This window comes from Malus domestica, chromosome 17 (assembly GCF_042453785.1).
Source record: "Malus domestica chromosome 17, GDT2T_hap1".
NCBI lineage: Eukaryota > Viridiplantae > Streptophyta > Magnoliopsida > Rosales > Rosaceae > Malus > Malus domestica.
The window spans coordinates 27,814,010-27,835,748 of record NC_091677.1 but is presented as its reverse complement, the minus strand read 5'-3'; the positions used below and the strand labels follow the sequence as shown (position 1 = coordinate 27,835,748).

At 36.6% G+C, this 21,739-nt stretch overlaps 2 protein-coding genes across 2 annotated transcripts; one reads left to right on the top strand and one right to left on the bottom strand.

Annotated features, from left to right (window-relative positions):
• Positions 1 to 813: 813 nt before the first annotated feature.
• Positions 814 to 12,326, top strand: LOC139193510 (nudix hydrolase 3-like). Its single transcript, XM_070816544.1, has 22 exons — positions 814 to 1,109; positions 1,435 to 1,614; positions 1,828 to 1,905; positions 2,581 to 2,677; positions 2,886 to 3,019; positions 3,540 to 3,621; positions 4,405 to 4,491; positions 4,901 to 5,007; positions 5,675 to 5,846; positions 5,924 to 6,177; positions 6,951 to 7,032; positions 7,834 to 7,899; positions 8,164 to 8,241; positions 8,353 to 8,448; positions 8,837 to 8,943; positions 9,045 to 9,213; positions 10,253 to 10,336; positions 10,756 to 10,850; positions 10,970 to 11,060; positions 11,154 to 11,300; positions 11,675 to 11,741; positions 11,913 to 12,326. Exons 1-21 carry the CDS (start codon positions 1,018 to 1,020, stop codon positions 11,735 to 11,737), a joined length of 2,361 nt encoding a protein of 786 aa, XP_070672645.1. The 5' UTR covers positions 814 to 1,017; the 3' UTR covers positions 11,738 to 11,741; positions 11,913 to 12,326.
• Positions 12,327 to 17,871: 5,545 nt separating this feature from the next.
• LOC103426148 (uncharacterized) lies at positions 17,872 to 18,597 on the bottom strand. Its single transcript, XM_070816466.1, has one exon. The coding sequence runs from the start codon at positions 18,595 to 18,597 to the stop codon at positions 17,872 to 17,874; it is 726 nt and encodes a 241-aa protein (XP_070672567.1).
• Positions 18,598 to 21,739: the final 3,142 nt, after the last annotated feature.

Below are 21,739 nucleotides of genomic sequence, written 5' to 3'. Positions count from 1 at the left end.
CTTGATGTTGTAATCTTAGATGAACATGTTGGGAGGCAGTTCGTGAAGATTGTTTGGTGGTTCTTTGGCAGCGGCATGAAGACTAGTTTCCTAGGGTTTTTCTGTTTGTTTAGTTTGTGTGTGCTGGGCTCTGAGGGTGGGCTTGGGGCTTTGTCTTTTGTGTGTTTGTGGCCCATTTTTGTTTGTGCTTAACTTGTTTTGGGCTTTTGTTGTACATGTGGTTGTGGTAATGAATTTTACCCTGTCCAAAATATATATATATATATATTTGCCTCATCGAGTTAACATACAAAATTGGTGATTGATTGATCAATCAGTAATACGTATGTAGACAATGTTACAAATCACATATACATATTGGCAAAAACTGCAATGGGTAAACGTAAAAGTTGATTTTTTATGTATTTAAATAGAGAAAGGTTATTCGAGATTAGTTTTTATGTAATGGTTACGTGAAAGACATTTACCCTTTTCTCAAGAGGTGAGGACCATTATACCCAAAAAAAACCCATCCGTCCCTTCTCTACCAACCTTTTTTTTTTTTGGTAGTATTTTTTTTTTCAAATGTTTAAACAGAATTTGGTCCAAACATAGTATTTTATTTTTCCTTCTATGTGCTCATACGTCACAGATTGATTGTAACAATTTTAAATTAAGTACATGTTGTGGGCTTGAATGGGGTTTTAGATATTTTACATATGAATTTGGAAAAAAATTGATGTCCGATATACGGTGCAGTTAACACCGCTAAATTATTACTACTTTTTTTTAAGTTGAACAAACGATATAATTTGTACTAGAGGTAAAAAATGTACCGAACCTCAATTCCCATTTAACGAGAATAATGGAACCATGACACTCTTCGTTCCAAGTGGAATACTCGAGGTGCTTGAAGTGCTGCGGAAGCACGCATACTCCACCCTTTGCAGACAGTGGAGACCAATCAATTGAGAAATCAGAACCGAATAATCTCTGGGGCGGCGGCGAATCGACTGACAGACAGTTGCGATTAGCGCAATGGCGGTGACAGAAGGTGATGTTCATAGACAAGAAGAGTACTTTGACGTCCTCACCAAAACCGGCCAGAAGACCGGCATTTCCAAGCCCAGGCAAGCAGAGCTAGTATTTTTTTTAATTGATTTAATTATTTTCTTGTAATTTCTGGAAAAAAAAAGGGAATATATTGTGGAAGGAAATGAAATGGATTAAGCAAAGTAAGTGAATCAATTACAATTATCAAGTAAATTGAGCAACTCAATTGACCAATTTCGATAAACTCCAACCCAATGGTTTTCTGTTTTATTAATGTGTATGTATGTCAATGTTGTGTTTCTGATTTTTAAGAAATTTGTGCTGATAACCCATTAGTTCTGAATGTTTAGATTCAACTGTATATGTTGTGTGGTATAATGAATGTTGTTGATGCTCATGTAGGGGAGATGTTCATCGAGACGGGGATTACCATCGAGCTGTTCATGTGTGGATTTTTGCTGAGAGTACACAAGAGCTGCTTATCCAAAAGCGTTCCGACTGCAAGGATTCGTGGGCGGGACGGTGGGATATCTCAAGTGCTGGACACATATCCGCTGGTGATTCGTCGCTTATAACAGCTCGGTACAAAGTTTCATTGCCCCTACCTGTAACATACTTATAGCTTGTACTTACACCCGTTGCTATCTATGAACTTTTGTTTGATAATAAATTTGTATTATTAAAGGTACATGTACAACCGAATAGTTTTTTTTAGTTGTTTGTTTTTGGGTTAAAACTTGGAGCTTTCTGAACGGTGGTCACTAAAACACTAAAACACAATAATGTATGTTTCAGGAGGGAGCTTCAAGAAGAGCTGGGTATAGTACTTCCAAAGGATGCATTTGAAATGCTGTTCGTTTATCTTGAAGAGTGGTTAGTAGTTTTTATGTTGTTGGATATATATATATATATATATATATATATATATATACATATATATATTTCTTTATCTAACATATTTTATCATAAACTAGTTTTTCTTTAGAATATTGCTTTTACTTGTTACTAGGTCTGCACGTTTAATTTTTTCCATTATGTGTTAAGTTGGAATCTGATGTGAGTAGCTAGACACCTTCATTGTTATTGTAATCAAGAATTAGTTCTGGAAGGTGACATGTTATACTTGTGAAGTTGTTGGAGTTGTGGAGGTCTCAAGCAGTTTAATGTATCTCGTAGGATTCCAGTTTTGTTCCAGCCAGAATCAGTGAATATCTCTGTCCATAGGACCATAGGCCAACTGTTTTGAGTGTTTAAAGGTGGATGATAGATAAGCAGATATGAAAATCAATCTATTTACAACAAAATGTGGACTGAATGGTTAGATTCATGAAGCAGGCTTAGGTGGTTGGGCATACACAACATAGGCCACTAGATGCATATATAAATTTATATCTAAAAAAGACATATTAAAGTAAAGGTATAAATAAGAGAAGCCGGACAAAATTGACAGGAGGTAGAAGTGTCACAAAAGTATATATGGAAATCAAATTGTTAGAAGACATTGTATATTAATCTGTTAACTTACGTTGTGTTACATTTTGAATGCAGTGTGACAAATGATGGAAAATTCATTAACAATGAATTCGATGATGTATATTTGGTAACAACTGTGAATCCAATCCCTCTCGAAGCATTTACTCTTCAGGTGAGAAGAAGATCTGTCAGTTACATTCTCTTCAAGGCAGGAAGTATGGCCATAAGAATTAGTGATCATTCTTAGAAATAGTTTAAAGACTACGGGTGAAAAGTAGTAAACTATGATGATGATGTTTTGATATTTGTTGCTATGTGCCTATGTAGCCATAGAAATTTTCATGAGTATCTGAACAATTTACATTTCTGTTTAATGACAGGAAACGGAAGTCTCTGCTGTTAAATATATTTCTTATGAGGACTATAGAAACTTACTTGATAAAGAAGACCCTGATTGCGTCCCCTATGACATAAATGGGCAATATGGTCAGCTTTTTGACATAATTGCAAGGAGGTATGCTGTTAAATTTTTTTTTATTGATTTCTTATCAGTGAGATGGAATAATCCATCCAATGGCTAGCCTATATAAAGGTTCTTTCTTTAAGAGTTAAGCTGGTCAAGGAACAAATTTACTTGTGTGTAGTGAGTCTTGATGCATGTAAGGCTGGATTAGTTGCATCTCCAATAAATTTTCATTTTTGAACTTTTTTTTATTTTTTTATTTTATTTTTTTAGTTTAAAATTTTGAAAGTCAAGATCTAACTTTTTCTTTGGACAAAAAGGATGCAAATAATTTATATTGATTTTTTTTCTTTTTATTGTTCCTCACCAGCTTCATAAATGAATGTTTTTGTGCTGCCATGGCAATACAATTTTATTCTATGCTTTGTTTGGCAGGAAAAATCTTAATAGTAGATCAGTATGTTCATAAATGTGAAATCAGAAAGACATGCTGTATCTCCCCATCAAGTTCAAATTTCTTGGATATTCACTACTTTCTTATGTCTGTTATTTCATATTAAATTTAATAAAGGTACAAGGAGAACACTATAGGTCGAAGTTTAACACTACAAAAGCAACTCCAACGTTATGCTCCTGTTTCCCTCAGTGCGGAGGTTAGTTCCCTTTAGTCAATTCTTGCATCTATTATTTGTTTTGTAAATTATTTCTTTAGTTTATTCCTTTTTCTTCTCTATTTCATTTGATTTAGACTATTCTGTCATGGTGCAATGATTATAAGTTTTTGTCTGGAGTTGGAAAGGCAAAATGATCATAAGTTTTTGCTTCATCCTGAGTTTCCAAAAAGCTTCATCTTTTGTTTTAGTGATTGGGATTAATTTGCTTACGCCAACATCTGCATTTGACTTTTTTGGTTTCACCGTGTCTGGGTGATGTGAAATATGAATTCTATAGGTATTATTTCATGTGCACACTGCAGAAAAGGCATGCAAGGGCTTTCAAAGGCATTGAGCTCCTTTCGTAAACCTTATGGTTGTTGAATTTGTTCATTCCATCCAATATTCTGGGGATACAAATGATTTCTTGGCGAGTATTTATAGGCTGCATACTATTCTTTCCACTTTCTGTAATTTGTACAACCAGTACATGCAAACTGTGCAAACCAATTTTAAAGTTGAGTAAAAGTACAAGAAGCTTTCTTGTCTAAAAGGTGAACACTGAACAGTATTATTACAGATATTTAAGCAAATGGTGTAATTTGTTTTGTTGTATTTCTATTTAAACTTTGTGTCCAGAATATAGGATATTATACACTTTTCATGTTGAAGTTCCTTTCCTCCACTTTCCCATATTTTGTAATTTGTTGGTGTCCTTCCGTCTTCTTTTAGTTGGTTGGGTCCTTGAAGTTAAGTTCAGCGTATTTTGTTTCTTTGTTGCAGTTAACAGGTCTTACAGAAGTAGACAGGGAGGCCCTGGTGTTACTAATTAAGGCTGCAGCAATTATAGATCAAATCTTTTACCTTCAGGTTGTATAGACTCGTACAGAAATACATGCATTGTTAAATAACTAAGCAGACACTCCAATCTGTGTATTTGTGCTGTTAGGCTATTCTGAATCTCTGATGCATAATGATCATTGATATGCATGAAAACCATGAAGTGTAATGCAGTTTCATGGTACATCTGACTATCATCAGTCATGTGCATCTGCACACTCATATGTTGGAACATATTTTGCACTATAATTTGCTATTTTCACACGAAAGTAAAAATGCACTAAATGAGCCAGGCTGTATGAAATATCTTGTAATTTTCATGTGTTGCAGCTAGTTTGTCACACACATTTTTATCTTTTCCTATTTTTTTAATCCTTAAACAATGTTGAACTGACCATTTCTGATTTTTTCCACTCCATTTTTCTAAATTTACCTTTAGGTTTGGTGCTGTAATCCAGTTCTAAGGGATTGGTTGAAGAAGCATGCGGATGCATCACAGTTAGACAAGTTGAAATGGATGTACTATGTTATTGATAAGAGTCCATGGTATGTATTTTTTTAACTCAGTGCTCTTTCAGGTGTATGCACAGGCCATTTTTACGTACATATATACCATATTGTGTGTGTCTTTGGTGTGGGTATGCTTGTGTAATTCTAATTTGGGAAGTTACTACTTGAGTAAATGTCCACAAATGGGCTTTGGGCTTTGGTACAATTGATTCAGTGGAAAAATTCTGCAGGGTTGTTAAATTTTCTGGTTATGTGAAAAATTGGGTTGCTTTACTTTCATTTTGTACTGAATGTGGCTTGCTTAAAAGGTCGTACCCAGTGCACAAGGCTCCTGCTTTACGCAGGGTCTGGGAGAGGTGAATGTCGGCTAGCCTTACCCCCATTTATGGAGAGGCTGCTCCCAAGTCTCGAACCCGAGACCTACCGCTCATGGGCGAAGGCACTTGCCATCGCACCAAGTGCGACCTCTTGAATGTGGCTTGCTTGTTAAAACTAAATTTTGAAATTTCTCCTTTAGTGTGATGTGGTTCATCTTGGCAGAACCGAAGTTGTGTACTGAATGTGGCTTGCTTGTTTAGTTTTCTTTGTTTTGAATGGATGGACTTCTTGTTCACCCCCTTTTTTCTTTGCTTCTCCCTCTGTAATATCCCTGTTTCCTTTTAACAATGAAAATAAAAATATTAAGTTCATTTTCTATGAACAGGTCGTCCCTTGATGAAAATGAGGCATTTTTGACAACTGCAGATTCGGCTATAAAGTTGCTTCCTGAAGCAACAAAACAGGTTACTGGGTGGAAGGGACTTGAATACAAAGCAGCGTTTCCTATGCTGAAACCTCCTGGTGCAAACTTCTATCCGCCAGACATGGACAAAGTGGTATATTGAATGAGCTCATTGTATTATAGGAAAGGTTTATTACGTTTGTGAAGACAAAAGAGTTTCTTTCGGTGTAGGAATTTGAATTGTGGAAGAAAAGTCTAACTGAGGACCAAAAACAAGCCACAACAAGCTTTTTCACAGTTATTAAAAGACAAAGCGAATTAAGTCTGGATTCATCTTTGTATGGCAGTACAGATGAAAGCACAAGTCATTCAGTGACATCCACTCATGATCTATATAGTGTTCCCTTCTCCCAAGAGTATAATGCTTTCCTCACACAAGCAGCTGAGTTATTGCATAAAGCTGGTGAATTGGCCAGTTCCCCTAGGTATGAGTTGGAAGACTTTCTTTTCTTAAGTTGTTTCATTACTGATTCCGAGGTTAAGAATTGTTTATGAAATTTTCACTGGTTCAGTGTGGGTTTAATTTACAGAGGTTTCAAGCTTTACAATGTATAAGTAAATTAGACAAGAGTCCAACAAAAATCCCTTGATATTTTACTATGATATATGGCTTTTATGTCCCTTGATGTGAGCTATCCCTTAATATTTGGCTGTATGTATGGCTTCTTTTATGACTGGTATCCAGCGGTATATCACAATGAAATATCATGGGACAAAAACTTGCCCTCTATATGTAAAGCACAGTTCTTTCTTTTTCTTTTTTATCAGTGAAACCTCTGTATTTAAACACATTAACTCATCATCCATAAGTTCTTAACGTTAAATTAGAGTGAGTTAGAGTGAGAGAGATTAAGTTTGATTCTTTGCAATTGCAATCTCCCAATTTATAGTGAATTTTGCATGTTGGCCTCTCCAGTGATGGGAGGAGGTCCACACGCGAGGGGAAATGAGAGTATGCTAAATACTAATACAACAACAACAACAACAAAGCCTTTTCCCACTAAGTGGGGTCGGCTATAAGAAAAGTATGCTAAATACTAATGTTAGAAAAAATTACAACTTCAAAACTTGACAGTGGTCGTGCTAAATATTACCTTTGTACAAATATTAACTTATAGCCGACCCCACTTAGTGGGAAAAGGCTTTGTTGTTGTTGTTGTTGTACAAATATTAACTTAATCTTTTGTTCGCTATGAAGTTTGAAGAGATTTTTTCACAGCAAGGCCGATGCTTTCCTTTCAAATGACTACTATGACTCGGACATAGCTTGGATGGAGTTGGTTAGTAGAGTATTTAATATACGATTTACAGTCATGAATTATAATACAGTTATATGGTGTTGGTTATTCGTTCCTTCCTATAAACAATTTTTCCATGAGCTACTTTATTAATATGTCGAAGTTGCTAGAGCGCAGTTTATATGGTCTTATTATTGGTCTTATAGCGTACATGAAGACGGTCATATAATTGCTTATTGTTAATTGTTTTCTATTTAATTTAACAAGAATATCTAGTTTTCTAAAGTTGCATTGCCCGGCCCAACCCGTGCCTATTCCTGTGCTGAACAATGGGATTATATCTTGTAATAAGGAATCCCCTATTATGTTGCCTGCTGACAACCATTTTTTCAGTAATGATCACGATTTTCTTTCTTAATGTATAACCTAACAGCAATAAAATAAATTCAAAACCAGCGGCCCAGTGGAGGTACTCACAGCATATCTTGGCTTTATCCACTAGAAATACATTTTGACCCCGCACTTGCCTTCAAATATGTGACCATTCTTTCCCGCTTAAATGACCCAAAAAATTGCCAACAGACTACAACTTTACAAAACTTCCCACCACGATAAGCAGAGTGTTTCTCACTAAATAGTTATACACAAGAGTGGGTGAACTGTGAAGTCACCAAACTCAACCATGTTTCTCGGAACAACCTGTACCATAGTCTCAAGAAGATGAGACAGTGAAAGCATGGAAGCTTTCTTTTTTTCCTCTTGTTATTTGCTTATTGTCTGTAAATTCTTAAGAGCACAAACTGTTGAACCAGCCTTTGTTTTTGTTTACTGTTTCTGTTGTAGGACTCTAAGCTGGATGTTACTATTGGTCCATATGAAACATATGAAGATGCTCTTTTTGGATACAAGGTATTTTTTATGTGGAGCAGCCTTGTGTTTTGAGCTTCTGCATTTATCACTTTGTATTTTTAAATGTGAGCAAACTGACACACTGCAATTACAATGATATTGATCTCAGATTTCTATTTTTTTTTTTTCCATATAGTTTTTTATACTATTCATTTTCTTGCATTTGGGCATTTATTTTCTAAAAGGGCATATTGGGAATTTAAGTGATGTAGCATGGTAGTAATTGTCGACCTTTAGATTTTATTGAACTGCCTTTTATTTCAGGCTACTTTTGAGGCATTTATTGGAGTTCGGGATGACAAAGCAACTGCTCAAGTAAAGCTTTTTGGTGACAATTTGCTGGTACTGTTGTACTAACATTTTCTTCCAGAGATGCAATATCTTACCAAAATAATAAAGAACCTGACAACTTTGTTATTCCTTCTAACCATCCATTATTACTATTTTTATAAGGTTTTGGAACAAAATCTGCCACTGGACAGTGTCTACAAGTCCAAAGATGTGATATCTGCTCCTATTCGAGTCATCGATCTTATTTACAATGCGGGAGTAAGTTTTGGAACTCTGGTAAATCTTTCAAGATGTTCTGATCTATGGCAACATGCAAGTTTTTCATCACAGAGGCACAATGACTGGGATTATGGTTTTCCCTGCTTCTAACCCTATACTGTTGAGCCAAATAGTCAATGAAAAAGTGTTTGGAGGGTAGAAAATGAAAATATATACGTGTCATATTTAGTTTTGAGTTTCACATAAATCTACCAATCACAAGTAAAGTTAGTAGTGGCTCGGGTTTTAATAAAATAGTTTTCTTCTTAGTTGTAAAGTCAGTCCATGGAGGTTAGAGTCTTCTTGACCTGTGTTTAATAATATATTATATATATGCAAATTGATCTGGTTGGTGAAGTGACATTGACAACTTCAAAATTTACCCCAGGATGTCAAGGGTCCTCAAACTGTTGCTTTTAATCTACCAAATGATGAGCGTATTGTAAAAGATCGAGGAACATCAATGGTCATGCTTAAGAATATCTCAGAGGCCAAGTAAAAATTTCCTTCCCTCAGATGAGTATCCATTATTGATTTTCCAAATTTTGATCTGTTGTGTTGGAATGGTAATGTCAGAACTACCCATGCTAAATCAGGTTCAAGCACATTCTTCTGCCTATAGCCGATGTTTGTATTACAAAGGAACAACAGGAACTTGTAGATTTTGAATCTTTCTTCACTCACACAATTTGCCATGAGTGCTGCCATGGGATTGGACCTCATAGCATAACACTTCCAGATGGTAGAAAGTCAACAGTGAGATTGGTGAGTGCCATCACTATAAATTATCTAATTTACTTGTTCACTATAATTTGGTTTGACAACCGTTGTGAATTGCATTGCTGCTAATAGTAAACCAAACAATTCTTCAAAATAAGGTTCAGTATATCTAGCAGAACAGATAGTTTAATAAACTTTTATTGTCAATTTTATAGTAATTGTTGCTGGTCAATGCACATTAAGACCTGAGGTTGATTTCCTAGCTCTACCTATGTTACGACAGAGAGACATCAAAACATATTTGAGAATTAAAGTGTTGCAGCAAGAACACTTTGTTAAAGTCCAGTTTCCTTGCAAAACCCTTGAAATCTTGTTTCCTTGCAAAACCCTATTCGGTTGCTTAAGTTTAGTTTGCTTTTTACAGTCAACCGTGGTGGCGGCGCAGGTGATGCCCACCTTAGTTGACTTTTCGTAAAAACACGTGGTGTCTTCATATTGTCGAGGCATGGGATGGCTATGTTGTTGAGGTGTTAAAGCACTTTATGTCATCATGTATTTATGTGTGATGCCTAGTTGTTAAAGTGGGCAATAATATTTCTAGCCTTCTTCAAATGGAACATCTTGCATCAAAATTAGAAGTTTTGTTTCGAGTTTTTGTGAAAATGGATCCCAATCAGTGATTCTTGACATTGTCAGTATAGAAAGTCCCTATAGATGACTATTGGTCAATTTTTTTATATGACCCCAGGAACCCAGTTGCTTTTTTTTTTTTTTTTTTGATTTGGGGTTTTAGATGTCAATGAATTTCTTCAACTGATGGAGGAGTTTGTTAGTTGTGAAGCATTTTTTAGATCAGTTGTATTATTTATGTTAAAAAAAAATATTCTCATAATTTTTACCAATTTTTGACGATTATATTCAAAGTTCTTGTGCTTCTTATTATGTTTCTAATGTCACATTAAACCGTTTAAGAAAAATCGATTAAAAAAGAAGGAAATTTCAGAAGGTTAAGTACATCAAGTGTGCACTGTTTTCTTAAAGCCAAATCTGATTTTCCCTGTGTCCCTTTCATCTCTTGATAAAGGAACTGCAAGAACTCCACTCAGCTCTGGAAGAAGCAAAAGCTGATATAGTTGGCCTTTGGGCATTGAAGTTCCTAATCCACAAGGTGAGTGGCGATTAATTTGGTTGAGATTGCTTCACTTCACTTTATCTCATTAGTGGGATAGTTTGGTTTACAATTTTTTTAATTATGTTATCATCAAGGCAAGTGGCCCTCTACCACAGTGGTGGAGAGGAGTGTTGCTCTTGCATGACGGTGTGGGTTCGAACCCCGTCGGCTCTCTAATCTAACAAATCTATCGTTTGACAAAAAAAATTATGTTATCATCAAGATGATGCTGGACCTCTTGTTGATTGAGTCTTTTTACCTTTCATTTTAGTAATTATTAATGAAAATTTTCTTTCTCATAAGAAGTTGTGTTATTTTCACTGGTACTCATAACTTCATAGTGTGGTGGCATACAAGCTGTGTTCTAGTGCTTATGCTAGTTGAAGTTCCAATTGTCTCTGTCTTGCTGGTTCCAGGACATGCTCCCAAAGAGTTTATTGAAGTCTATGTATGTTTCTTTTCTTGCTGGATGCTTCCGCTCCGTACGGTTTGGTCTTGAAGAAGCTCATGGGTAACCTAGTAACTCACCCTCCTCTAGTCCACTTTTGTCACTTGTCAGCAAGCAAATTATACTATAGTAAGCATCTAGCATGTTTGGCCACCAAAGTATCTTATATTTTATATTTGCAGAAAAGGACAAGCGTTGCAATTTAACTGGTTGTATGAGGAAGGAGCCTTTATTTTGAATGCTGATGAAACATTTTCTGTTGACTTTACCAAGGTATTACTTCTCAAGTTCTAAATTTCCTCCTTATGCCCCTTGAGATGACACATCAAGGCCATATATATAACTACTCCTTTGTTTTGGTAAAAGGTTGAAGGTGCAGTTGAGAACCTGAGTAGGGCGATACTCACCATACAAGCAAAAGGTGACAAGGAGGCTGCAAATGTACTGCTTCAGAAATACGGCATAATGACGAACCCAATAAAAGTTGCTCTGCAGAAATTAGAGAAAATTCAGGTACGGAAGGCTACTTCGATAAGCTTGATCCAAATATGAAGAATTATGGCACTTGTATGCATATTATTAAGCTGATATTTGCAAATCACTGGCATTATTAGACAGAATTTTCTAGAAGACATTTTCCCAGTTTTCATTTGATCAAGTTGACATTTTGTGATTGTATTTATTAAGCTGCATTTTCGCATTGAGAAATATTCGGTGATTTGCATTATGTAGTTTGTTTTTGGCTCCCTTGTGTTCTTTTTAAATGTTTGGAAATCCCATATAATGGAAAATCTAAAACTGAAATCTGTGATCCAAAAAGATGCTTTAAGTTTCTGTGAATCATATGGCGACGTCATGCAGTTACTAACGTTTTCTTATTTGCATAGGTCCCCGTGGATATAGTTCCCACATTCCCGGTAATTGATAAAATATTGGAGCAAAGACAATAAATGGGTGAGTCTCATTGCCATCCTTCAAGGATGCTAGTAGATGACAACATAATTCCTGAGCTAATGACAGAATGCAATATTTGATGTCTTGATCCCATCTTATAAATTCTTCCTCTACCTGTTGAATATATCGAGTCTCAACCAATCTCTTAATTCTTGTACTGTGTGCTTGCAGATCATGAGACAGACATGGCTTCGATGACTTTTTTTATCTCGCAGTAATCTGGTTGGGTGGTGCGATAATTCTCATTGCTCTGCTCTGTCTGTGATCTCCTCTGAGTTTGGTTACTTGTGGTACATTATGGATGTAAGATGGTTAAATAGATGACAAGTCGTGTGTCGCACCAAATGGAAGATTGAGTCGAGTCTGGTATGCAATAAAGTCGAGCGACTCAAGTCATCTTCCTCGTCTGAATAATAGTGTCCTAAGCTGACATAAAACTGTGAAGCATGATTGATTGATCGCAGGATTAATCTTGCTTTTCCATATTATCCTTTGAGTCTCGTCTAGTTATGGGTGACTAATTGAGATATTCAGTCTTGGACTCATGTTTATTTTGTTTGATTTTAATGAATTCAGACGACTGGATATGAAGGAAAATAATGTAAAAAGGAATGGGGAAAAATGAGAGGGTGTTGGTCCTTGTTCATTTTTCTTAAACATGTCGAGTAACGCCACACGTGGCTGGTTATGCCTTTGACGTGTGTGTTTACCGACGCACATGGCATCCAAGTCCAATAATACATTGTTGCGTGTAAAAAAATTCGTAGCAATGCATACTATTGGATAGGGGATGTCATGTGACAGTGAAACTTACGTACATATGACTCCAACCAAAAATAATATTTTGAAAAGTCCAAATTAAAACTAGGAATTGACTATAATACTTGTACTTATTTTCTCCCTAATACGTAGCTTAATTGATTTTGTTCTTAGCTGCAAAGAACTCCATTTTGCTTTCCAATTCTAGCGGCAAAAATAAAATTAATAATATCTTCTTGGATTGTCCTAATAAACTGAAGTCAATAGGTATATACTTTTGTTCTAATAAATAGGGGCTCGTATAAGATGTCTTAAGTTCGAATTTGGTTGATAATGGGTTTGATATTAATTTATTCCCTCAACTCTCAAAGTATATGGTTGTTTAAAAAAAGTACTCTTTATTTTAGGGGTGGGTGCGGTTGTGTTGTGTCGGTCGAGCCAAATTTGCAAATCGAAACCGATCAAGCCGAGTCTAAAACTGATTATGTTGGCTGGTTGGTTTGGATCGGTTTTCGGTTTGCAGATGACACTAGAGTGGGAAAGAAGAGCTATCATCTGGAGAGATTCACGATGGTGGTGGAGGAAGAATGGAGGATGCGGCTGGGAGGTTGTTGTGCTAAGTTTGAGAACTAAGATTGAAAGAGAGAGAAAAGAGGCCACAAGAACAAACAGCCAAAAAGTGATATCCATTAAACACCCAAAACGAGGGCACAAGAACAAGAACAAAAAGGCAGAAAGGCAAGAAAGTAAATAAAAGGTGATGTTGATGCAAAGTAGGCAACATAAAAGTCATTCTACACATACAGACAAAACACCACCATCACCACTAAGTTTTCTATTCTGATTAAAACAAATAAAGCCAAACAAACGGGTCGTACAGTTAACCGATATCCAAAAATTATAAGAACTGCTCGTCAAAACCAACTTCAGTCGGTGTAGTTCTTTTTATTCATCGAAAAAAAAAACCAAATCAAACCGTCGTTGTGGTTTAGTCGGGTTTTTTTTAATTGCCCAGCCATACTTTATTTAATATCTACATTAGTTTTTCAAATTTTTATGATGTTTTTCGGCAAACAATTCTAAAATTATGGTTCCTTACACATTCTTGGGATGATGGTCACCCCCCCCCCCCCCTAGCAAAAAAGTGAGAAAATTTGGAATAATAAGCAAAGTGTTATAAATAGGCAAAAGTTAGAGAGATAACCTTTGCTAGGGACAGGATTGAAGCAATTGCAAAATATTATGCCAACACAGAATGATTGCAGAGGAAGTGAGGAATATTATTATTATCAGTTGTTTTTCTCTCGTAGTGTCTTGATCACCTATGTGGTGATCTATAGGTTTACAATGAATGAAAATTACTTCCCGTGACATAACACAACAAATTATGCCTCATTCATTACTATTCACATGTGGGCATACAATCCCACTATTTATAACACTCCCCCTTGGATGCCCACATACCAACACCAGTTGCCTCGTTAAAACCTTGCTTGGAAAAACTCAGTGGAAAAAAACCATAGCGAAGGAAAAAGAGTACAACTTTACTCGGATTGTTGATATGGTGTTAAGTGTGCTTACATTGCCTCGTTAAAACCTTGATAGGAAAAACCCAGTAGGAAAAAATCCTAATCGAAGGAAAAAGAGTACAACATGCGTGTGTCATAGATGCTCCCCCTGAATTGTATCTCCCTTTGATTCCGCATTCTTCAAATTGGTAAGTCGATGTAATCCGATTCCTTGCACTAACTTTTGAAATGTGCACTTTGGTAAATATTTGGTGAACAAGTCTACCAGATTTTCATTGGAATGAATTTGTTTGACTTCAATAACTTTAGCCTTCTGAAGCTCATGTGCACTAAAAAACCTTGGAGATATGTGTTTAGTCTTATCGCCCTTGATGAATCCTTCATTCATTTGGGCAACACATGCTGCATTATCTTCATGGATGACAGTTGGAGTGTCTGTCTTTGAAGGTAGACCACATGAATTCCGAATGTGATGGATCATTGATATTAACCAAGAACTTTCACGACTTGCTTCATACAAAGCAATTATTTTCGAGTGATTGGAAGATGTAGCGACTAATGTTTGCTTTGTTGAGCACCATGAAATTGCAGTATCTCCATTAGTGAACACATATCCAGTTTGTGAGTGGGCTTTGTGCGGATCAGAGAGGAAACCAGGATCTGCATATCCAACAAGGATCTGGTCATTTGTGGACTTGTCTAAGTAGAAGAGACCCATGTCTGTTGTCCCACGAAGGTATCATAGAACATCTTTGACTCCCTTCCAATGACGAATTGTTGGAGCAGAGCTATACCTGGCTAACAAATTAACTGAAAAAGCTATATCTGGTCTAGTACATTGTGCTAAATACAATAAAGCACTTATTGCGCTCAAATATGGTACTTCTGGACCAAAGACCAATTCATCATCTTCTTTTGGACGGAATGGATCTTTCTTAATGTCCAAAGAACGAACAACCATTGGGGTGCTAAGTGGATAAGCCTTATTATCCATGCCAAATCGCTTCAGTATTTTTTCAATGTAAGCTGATTGATGGACCAAAATTCCCTTAGCACAATGCTTGATCTGTAGGCCGAGACAATATTTTGTTTTCCCAAGGTCTTTCATTTCAAATTCGCTTTTTAGATATTCAGCAGTTTTATTGAGCTTTTCAGGAGTTCCAACTAGGTTCATATCATCGACATATACTACCACTATAGCAAATCCGGTATTTGATTTCTTAATGAACACACAAGGGCATATGACATTGTTGATATATCATTCTTTGATCAAATACTCACTCAGACGATTATACCACATTCATCCAGATTATTTCAGCCCAAATAGTGACCACCTTACCTCGTGGTCTGTTAGTTGCTTCAGGCAATTTAAGTCATTCTGGGATTTTCATATATATGTCAGTATCTAATTCTCCATACAGATACGTGGTGATGACATCCATAAGTCGTATGTCAAGTTTTTCTGAAACCACCAAACTTATTAAGTAACGGAATGTAATTGTGTCCATTACAGGAGAGTATGTCTCTTCATAATCAATTCCAAGTCTTTGTGAAAAACCTTGTGCAATGAGTCGTGCTTTATATCTTGCAATCTTGTTTTTCTCGTTGCGTTTCCTTATGAATATCCATTTGTAACCTACGGGGTTCACACCAGGCGGGGTTTGGACTACTGATCCAAAAACACTTCGCCTTTCCAAGGAATTTAATTCTGCTTGGATTGCATCTTTCTACTTAGGCCAATCATGTCTCTGTTTGCATTCATCAACAGAGCGAGGCTCAATGTCATCGCTTAATATAATTTCAGTGGCTATTGCAAATGCAAACATGTTGTCGATGATTATTTCATTTCGATGCCACAATTCATTAGTACATGTATAATTTATGGATATTTCTTTGCTTTCATGTACTTCTGTCTCTTCAGGAACATGTGTCTCATCAAGGACATTTTCTTTTTCTGGAAGTACAGAATCATGAATTGTGAATTTATCATTCATTTTCTTTTCCTGAATGATTTCATTTGGGTTCAATTGTGCCTTCATCTTTCTCTTTCGAGGGGCTGAATCTTTTGAACCTGGGGTCTACCACGCTTCAGGCGTGTACTAGATGAATCATTCGCTGTCATTTTATTTTGTCCAATAGGGACATCAATTCTTGCAGGTGCATTTGCAGCTGGTATATGTGACTTTGTAACTTTCGAAGCATCATTAAATGCATCTGGCATTTGATTAGCAATACCTTGAAGATAAACGATCATTTTCACTTCATTTTCACATTGAGTGCTTCGTGGATCAAAATGAGATAAGGTGGGAACAATCCATGTTAGCTCTTGCCGTTCTTCTAGACCGGTATTTTCTCCCCTTAACGACGGGAAGATTGTCTCATCAAAATGACAATCCGCAAAACAAGCTGTAAATATATCACCTGTCAAGGGTTCCAAATATCTAATGATAGATGGTGAATCAAAACCCACATAAATTCCCAATTTGCTCTGAGGTCCCATTTTAGTGCGTTGTGGCAGTGCACTAGGCACATAAATCGCACAACCAAAAACTCAAAGTGTGAAATGTTTGGCTAATGCCCAAACACGAGTTGTATTGATGAGTATTGGTAGTTGGCTATGAGTCTTAGTCGAACCAATAATGCAGCATGTAAGATGGCATGTCTCCATGCAGAGACTGACAATTTTGTTTTTATGAGCAGAGTGGGAGCTATTAATTGAAGCTGCTTGATAAATGCCTCTGCTAAACCATTTTGAGTATGGACATGAGGAACATTATGTTCAACATCAATGCCCAGTGACATGTAGTAATCATCAAAGGTTTGAGATCTAAATTCACCAGCGTTATCAAGTCGGATTGACTTAATGGGGTGATTTGGGAATTGTGCTCGCAACTTAATTATTTGAGCAAGAAGCCTTGCAAAAACTACATTTCGAGTAGACAATAGGCAAACATGTGACCATCGGGTAGATGCATCAACCAAAACCATAAAATATCAAAATGGTCCACAAGGTGGTTGAGTAAGTCTACAAATATCCCCTTGAATTCTTTGCAAAAATGATGGGGATTCAGCATCAACCTTTAGTTGTGATGGTCTAATTACTAACTTCCCTTGGGAACAAGCCTTGCAAGGGTTATCATTTGAGACATCAATGTGTCTGCTTAATAATGGATGTCCATTAGAGTTGGTAATGATTCTATGCATCATGGTAGATCCTGGATGACCCAGACGATCATGCCAAAACATGTAAACTTTTGAATCAATGAACTTCTGGTTTATGACAGTATATGCGTCAATTGTTTTTATGTATGTATAATACAATCCACTCGATAAACTACGCAACTTCTCCAATATACGCTTCTGGGTATCATTGGAGGTAATGCATAAATATTCTACATTTTCTGCACTTTTTGTTTCAATGTGGTATCCATTTAGACGTATGTCTTTAAAGCTCAACAAATTTCGAGTAGACCGAGTGGCGTACAACGCATTTTGTATAGACAATATTGTTTCAATTGGTAACATAATCTAGGCTTTTTCTAAACCTTCAATTACATCTGATTGTCTTGATATTGTTGTTACCTTTACTTTTGCAAATACCAAGTTAGAGAAATACTTTCGATCTCGAAGTATTGAATGCGTGGTTGCGCTGTCAACAAGATAAAAGTCTCCGTCATTGCTCTTGTTTTAAGAATAACCATAATTTTTATCCATGTTCTCTGAGTAAAGAAATTACAGTTAAAAAGCAGTTTATTCATACTGGAATATTACTTTGATTGAATTGAAAATGCGAGCATTAAACCACAAGTATAAATAACAAGAGTACATTAAACATAAATGATTCAATCAGACCCATAAACTTCTTTCCCTCTTTCAATAATAAAGTTTGAAACATCTAGATGGGTTGTGTTCAACTGTCTTGATAAATTGGACACTGGATCAAATATTTCCATTGGTTGAGCTTGGTCGAGGAAATTGGTCTCGACACCCTTCTCCTTAAGGGAGGCTTGATACAGATCGACTAGATGTTTTGGGGTACGACGGGTACGCGCCCGGTGCCCATTGCCACCACACCTATGGCAAACTCTTTCAGGATTTCTAGGAGTGTTCATATGAGCTTTGTCTTTCTGGCGATTTGCATTCTTAAAGCTCGGGCCTGGATTATACCTTGGAACCTGGTTGTGAAACTGAACACCATGGTTCTTGTCTTTCCCATTCCACCGGCCTCGCTTGTGGCCATTTCCTCGTTTGTAATTATTTCCACGAGAGGATGTGGTATTTCCTTCAAAGGAAGCAACATTCATTTCTGGGAATGGTGATGATCCAGTAGGTCGGGATTGATGATTCTTCATCAGAAGCTTATTGTTTTGCTCGACTACAATAAGTACAGATATCAGCTGGTTGTACTTGGTAAAGCCTATTTCTCTATACTGCTGTTGTAGGAGCACGTATGAGGCATGAAAGGTGCTGAAAGTCTTTTCCAGCATATCGCCCTCAGTTATTGTTTCTCCACAGAGCTTCAACTGGGAACTAATTCTGAACATTGCAGAATTGTATTCAGCCACCATCTTGAAATCCTAGATTCTTAGGTGAGCCCACTCATAACGAGCTCTTGGAAGAATCACCGTTTTCTGGTGATTATATCTATTTTTCAGTGCCTTCCAGAAGGTTAATGGATCTTCAACTGTGAGGTACTCGGTCTTCAGTTTCTCATCCAGGTGGCGACGGATAAAGGTCATGGCCTTCTCCCGATCTTGAGAGGATGCACTGTTATCCTTCTTAATGGTTTCCCTAAGATTTCTTGCCTCTAGATGGATCTTGGCATCCATTACCCAAGTAAGGTAGTTTTTTCTAGTAATATCTAGGGCAACAAAATCAAGTTTTGCCAAGTTCGTCATTTTTTTTTTTGAAAGAAAAATGAGGTGTGTAAGTACTTGCAATAATATGTATTCTGAATGAATATATTGTTAGAACTTCTGGTCCTTACAAATTTTTCATTTTGATCTTTAGGCTAAAATGATAAGCACTCGAAACTTCAGGCTCGAGATTTACATGATAAATGAGGAAGGTGATTGTACCGCACCATTCTCATTTAAATAATATAGGATGGCCGATTATTCCGCACCACTCAAGCAGCAGAAAAATTAAATATGTAGAGTAGGGTGGGTGATTATTCCACACCACCAAAAATTGCAATAAAATTAAATAGCAGGCAAATTTAAATAAGCAAGGTAAGGTGGGCAATTATACCACTTCACCTAAAATTTGCAGTGAAATTAGATTTGCAGTTCAAGATAGGCGATGATACCGCACCATCTTGGATTGCATAAATAAACACTGGGTTAGTAGTCAAGAGCTACACCAAACAAGAAATCAAAGATATAAGTAACTGTTATGTTAAGAATTAAAAGCAGGCATGGTGCAAACAGTTCTTTGCTAGGGTATATCCAGCAGTTGAGGCAGAGGAAGAAGAAGAATAGTAAAATCCTTAGAGGAAACTTTTTTTTTTCTTTCGGCGAAGGGAAATGAGAAATGGTTAGAGCCGTGCTGATAACGTGTTATAAATAGGCAAAAGTTAGAGAGATAACCTTTGCTAGGGACAGGAGCAAAACAATTGCAAAATATTATACCAACACAAAATGATTGCAGAGGAAGTGAGGAATATTATTATTATCAGTTGTTTTTCTCTCGTAGTGTCTTGATCACTTATGTGGTGATCTATTTATAGAAGGTTTACAATAAATGAAAACAACTTCCCGTGACATAACATAACAAATTATGCCTTATTCATTACTATTCACATGTGGACATACAATTATTTACAACACAAAGATACAAAACAGTTAGCATTTTCTTTCAAGACACTACTAAAAATTAGGGTCACTAGCCATTGGTTTCCATGGTAGAAGCCACAGTTACTGTCCATCTGTGCGGTTGGGACCTGGTACAAGTGTTGATATAGCTGCATATGTTTGTTGGAAAATAAATAAACACATACCATTTATTTTGCTAGTCTATACTTAGCTGCGGTTTACACCAATAGCATCATGCTTTGTGGCCATAGTCCACTCATTTGTGGTTCACTGTAGCCATTGCCTTTAGGGCTGGTTTGGTATTGCTGTGCTTTGAAAAAAAGTTGTTGTGAGAATAAGCGGCTGTGCTGTGAGAATAAGCGGCTGTGAAATAAATCAGCAGTGTTTGGTAAATTTTTTTGTAAAAGTGCTTTTGGAAAAAAAAAAGCAGTTTGATAGTGGGTCTTTTCCTTAAAGGAGCACTGTAGCTCCGTGTGCTTTGAAAAAAAGCCAGTTTTCCAAAGCTGCAAATAGCAGCTTCAGCTTTTTCCTTTGATTTCAGCTTATTCTCACAGCAGCTCCTAAAATAAGCCATTTTTTTTAGTTTACCAAACACCTAAAACTCTCACAACTTTTTTTCATAGGTGCTTTTTTTTTAAACACCTCACTCCCAAACCACCCCTTATTCACAAGGGATCGTAGGCATTGAGATGATTAGCTACATGCATCTGTGGTCTTTGACCCAACCTTTAGAAGCGAGAAGTTTAATAGAAATGGCTTGTCAACTTATTTTTGGAAATTTCGTTATAACTTTCAATAAATTAATAATTACATATGAAACGCTCCTTTCTTTTTTATCTGATCGAAATTTTCAAGAAGATTTTATCGAGACACAAATAAATTCATCATATCTCTCGTTGTACTTAATAATTTTTACACTATTAAAGAATATCAAAATAAAACAAAATTCTTCCACAATTTCTCCCACCTCACTCAATCCTAATTTTTCCTGTCACATGCATATAATTATACTTAATGGAAAAAACCATATTATAAACTATGTAGCATAACAAACCAAATACCATAGGGTTTAGTGCCCTAAACCCTAAAAATATAAACAGATAACAAAATTCATTACTCAGATGAAAATAATGAAATAGATTTATAACAAATCAACGACCACAAATATAAATAAAAAAAACCCTAAGGAAATCCAAAATAAACACATAAATTAAAAGAACTAGTAATAGTTTTGGGTTCAAATCCCACTCTCAACCAAAACAAAAAAAATCTAATAATAGTTGATGCGGTTGTTGTTGGACTTGCTTGAACTCTTGTTAGGGTAAACAGTTTTGGTGACCTTCTGTTCGATCTTAACTTCCGTAGTAAACCCTAGGTCCTTGTCAACATCCTTGTAGGTGTAGGTTTTCTTGGCCTCTTGCTTGTGACCCATCTGCCCCGTCCGCCTGTCCACGTAGTCTTGTTCCTTCAACATCTCCGTATAACTGCTCGAAGATCCATCGTATCGGTTGTTGTACGAGGATCTCACTCGGGTCTGAACTTCATTGGACACGCTCATCTGTCTGTTGTTGGTCGAGGTGCGCCTCCCGGCACAGCCACCATGGGCGTTCATCTGTGTGCTGTCGGTCAAAGGCGCCGCCACAGTGTAGCCATTAGGAAACACGTTCTTCGGTGCGCTGTTGGTCGAGGGCGTCACCATGGCGTAGCCAGCACGAGCAGTTTCAGGCTCGTAAACCTCGAGGTAGCCACTAAAGGCAGTTTCAGGCTGGTTGCGGTAGGCCATTATGCGATATCGGGTGCGTTTAGGTTTGAGAGAGGTTGTGTTTTGTGGCTTTTGGAGTCCTATTTATAACACAATAGAGGAGTAAGCTTGAAGAAAGAGAAGTAAATGAAATTA

Bases quoted from the DNA above. Each gene is read 5' to 3' on its own strand.
- LOC103426148 (XM_070816466.1), bottom strand. From the start codon at position 18,597: ATGGTGGCTGAATACAATTCTGCAATGTTCAGAATTAGTTCCCAGTTG.
- LOC139193510 (XM_070816544.1), top strand. From the start codon at position 1,018: ATGGCGGTGACAGAAGGTGATGTTCATAGACAAGAAGAGTACTTTGAC. The intron at 7,900-8,163 runs GTATTTTTTATG...CTTTTATTTCAG, and splicing joins ATGCTCTTTTTGGATACAAG to GCTACTTTTGAGGCATTTAT. The intron at 9,214-10,252 runs GTGAGTGCCATC...CTCTTGATAAAG, and splicing joins GAAAGTCAACAGTGAGATTG to GAACTGCAAGAACTCCACTC.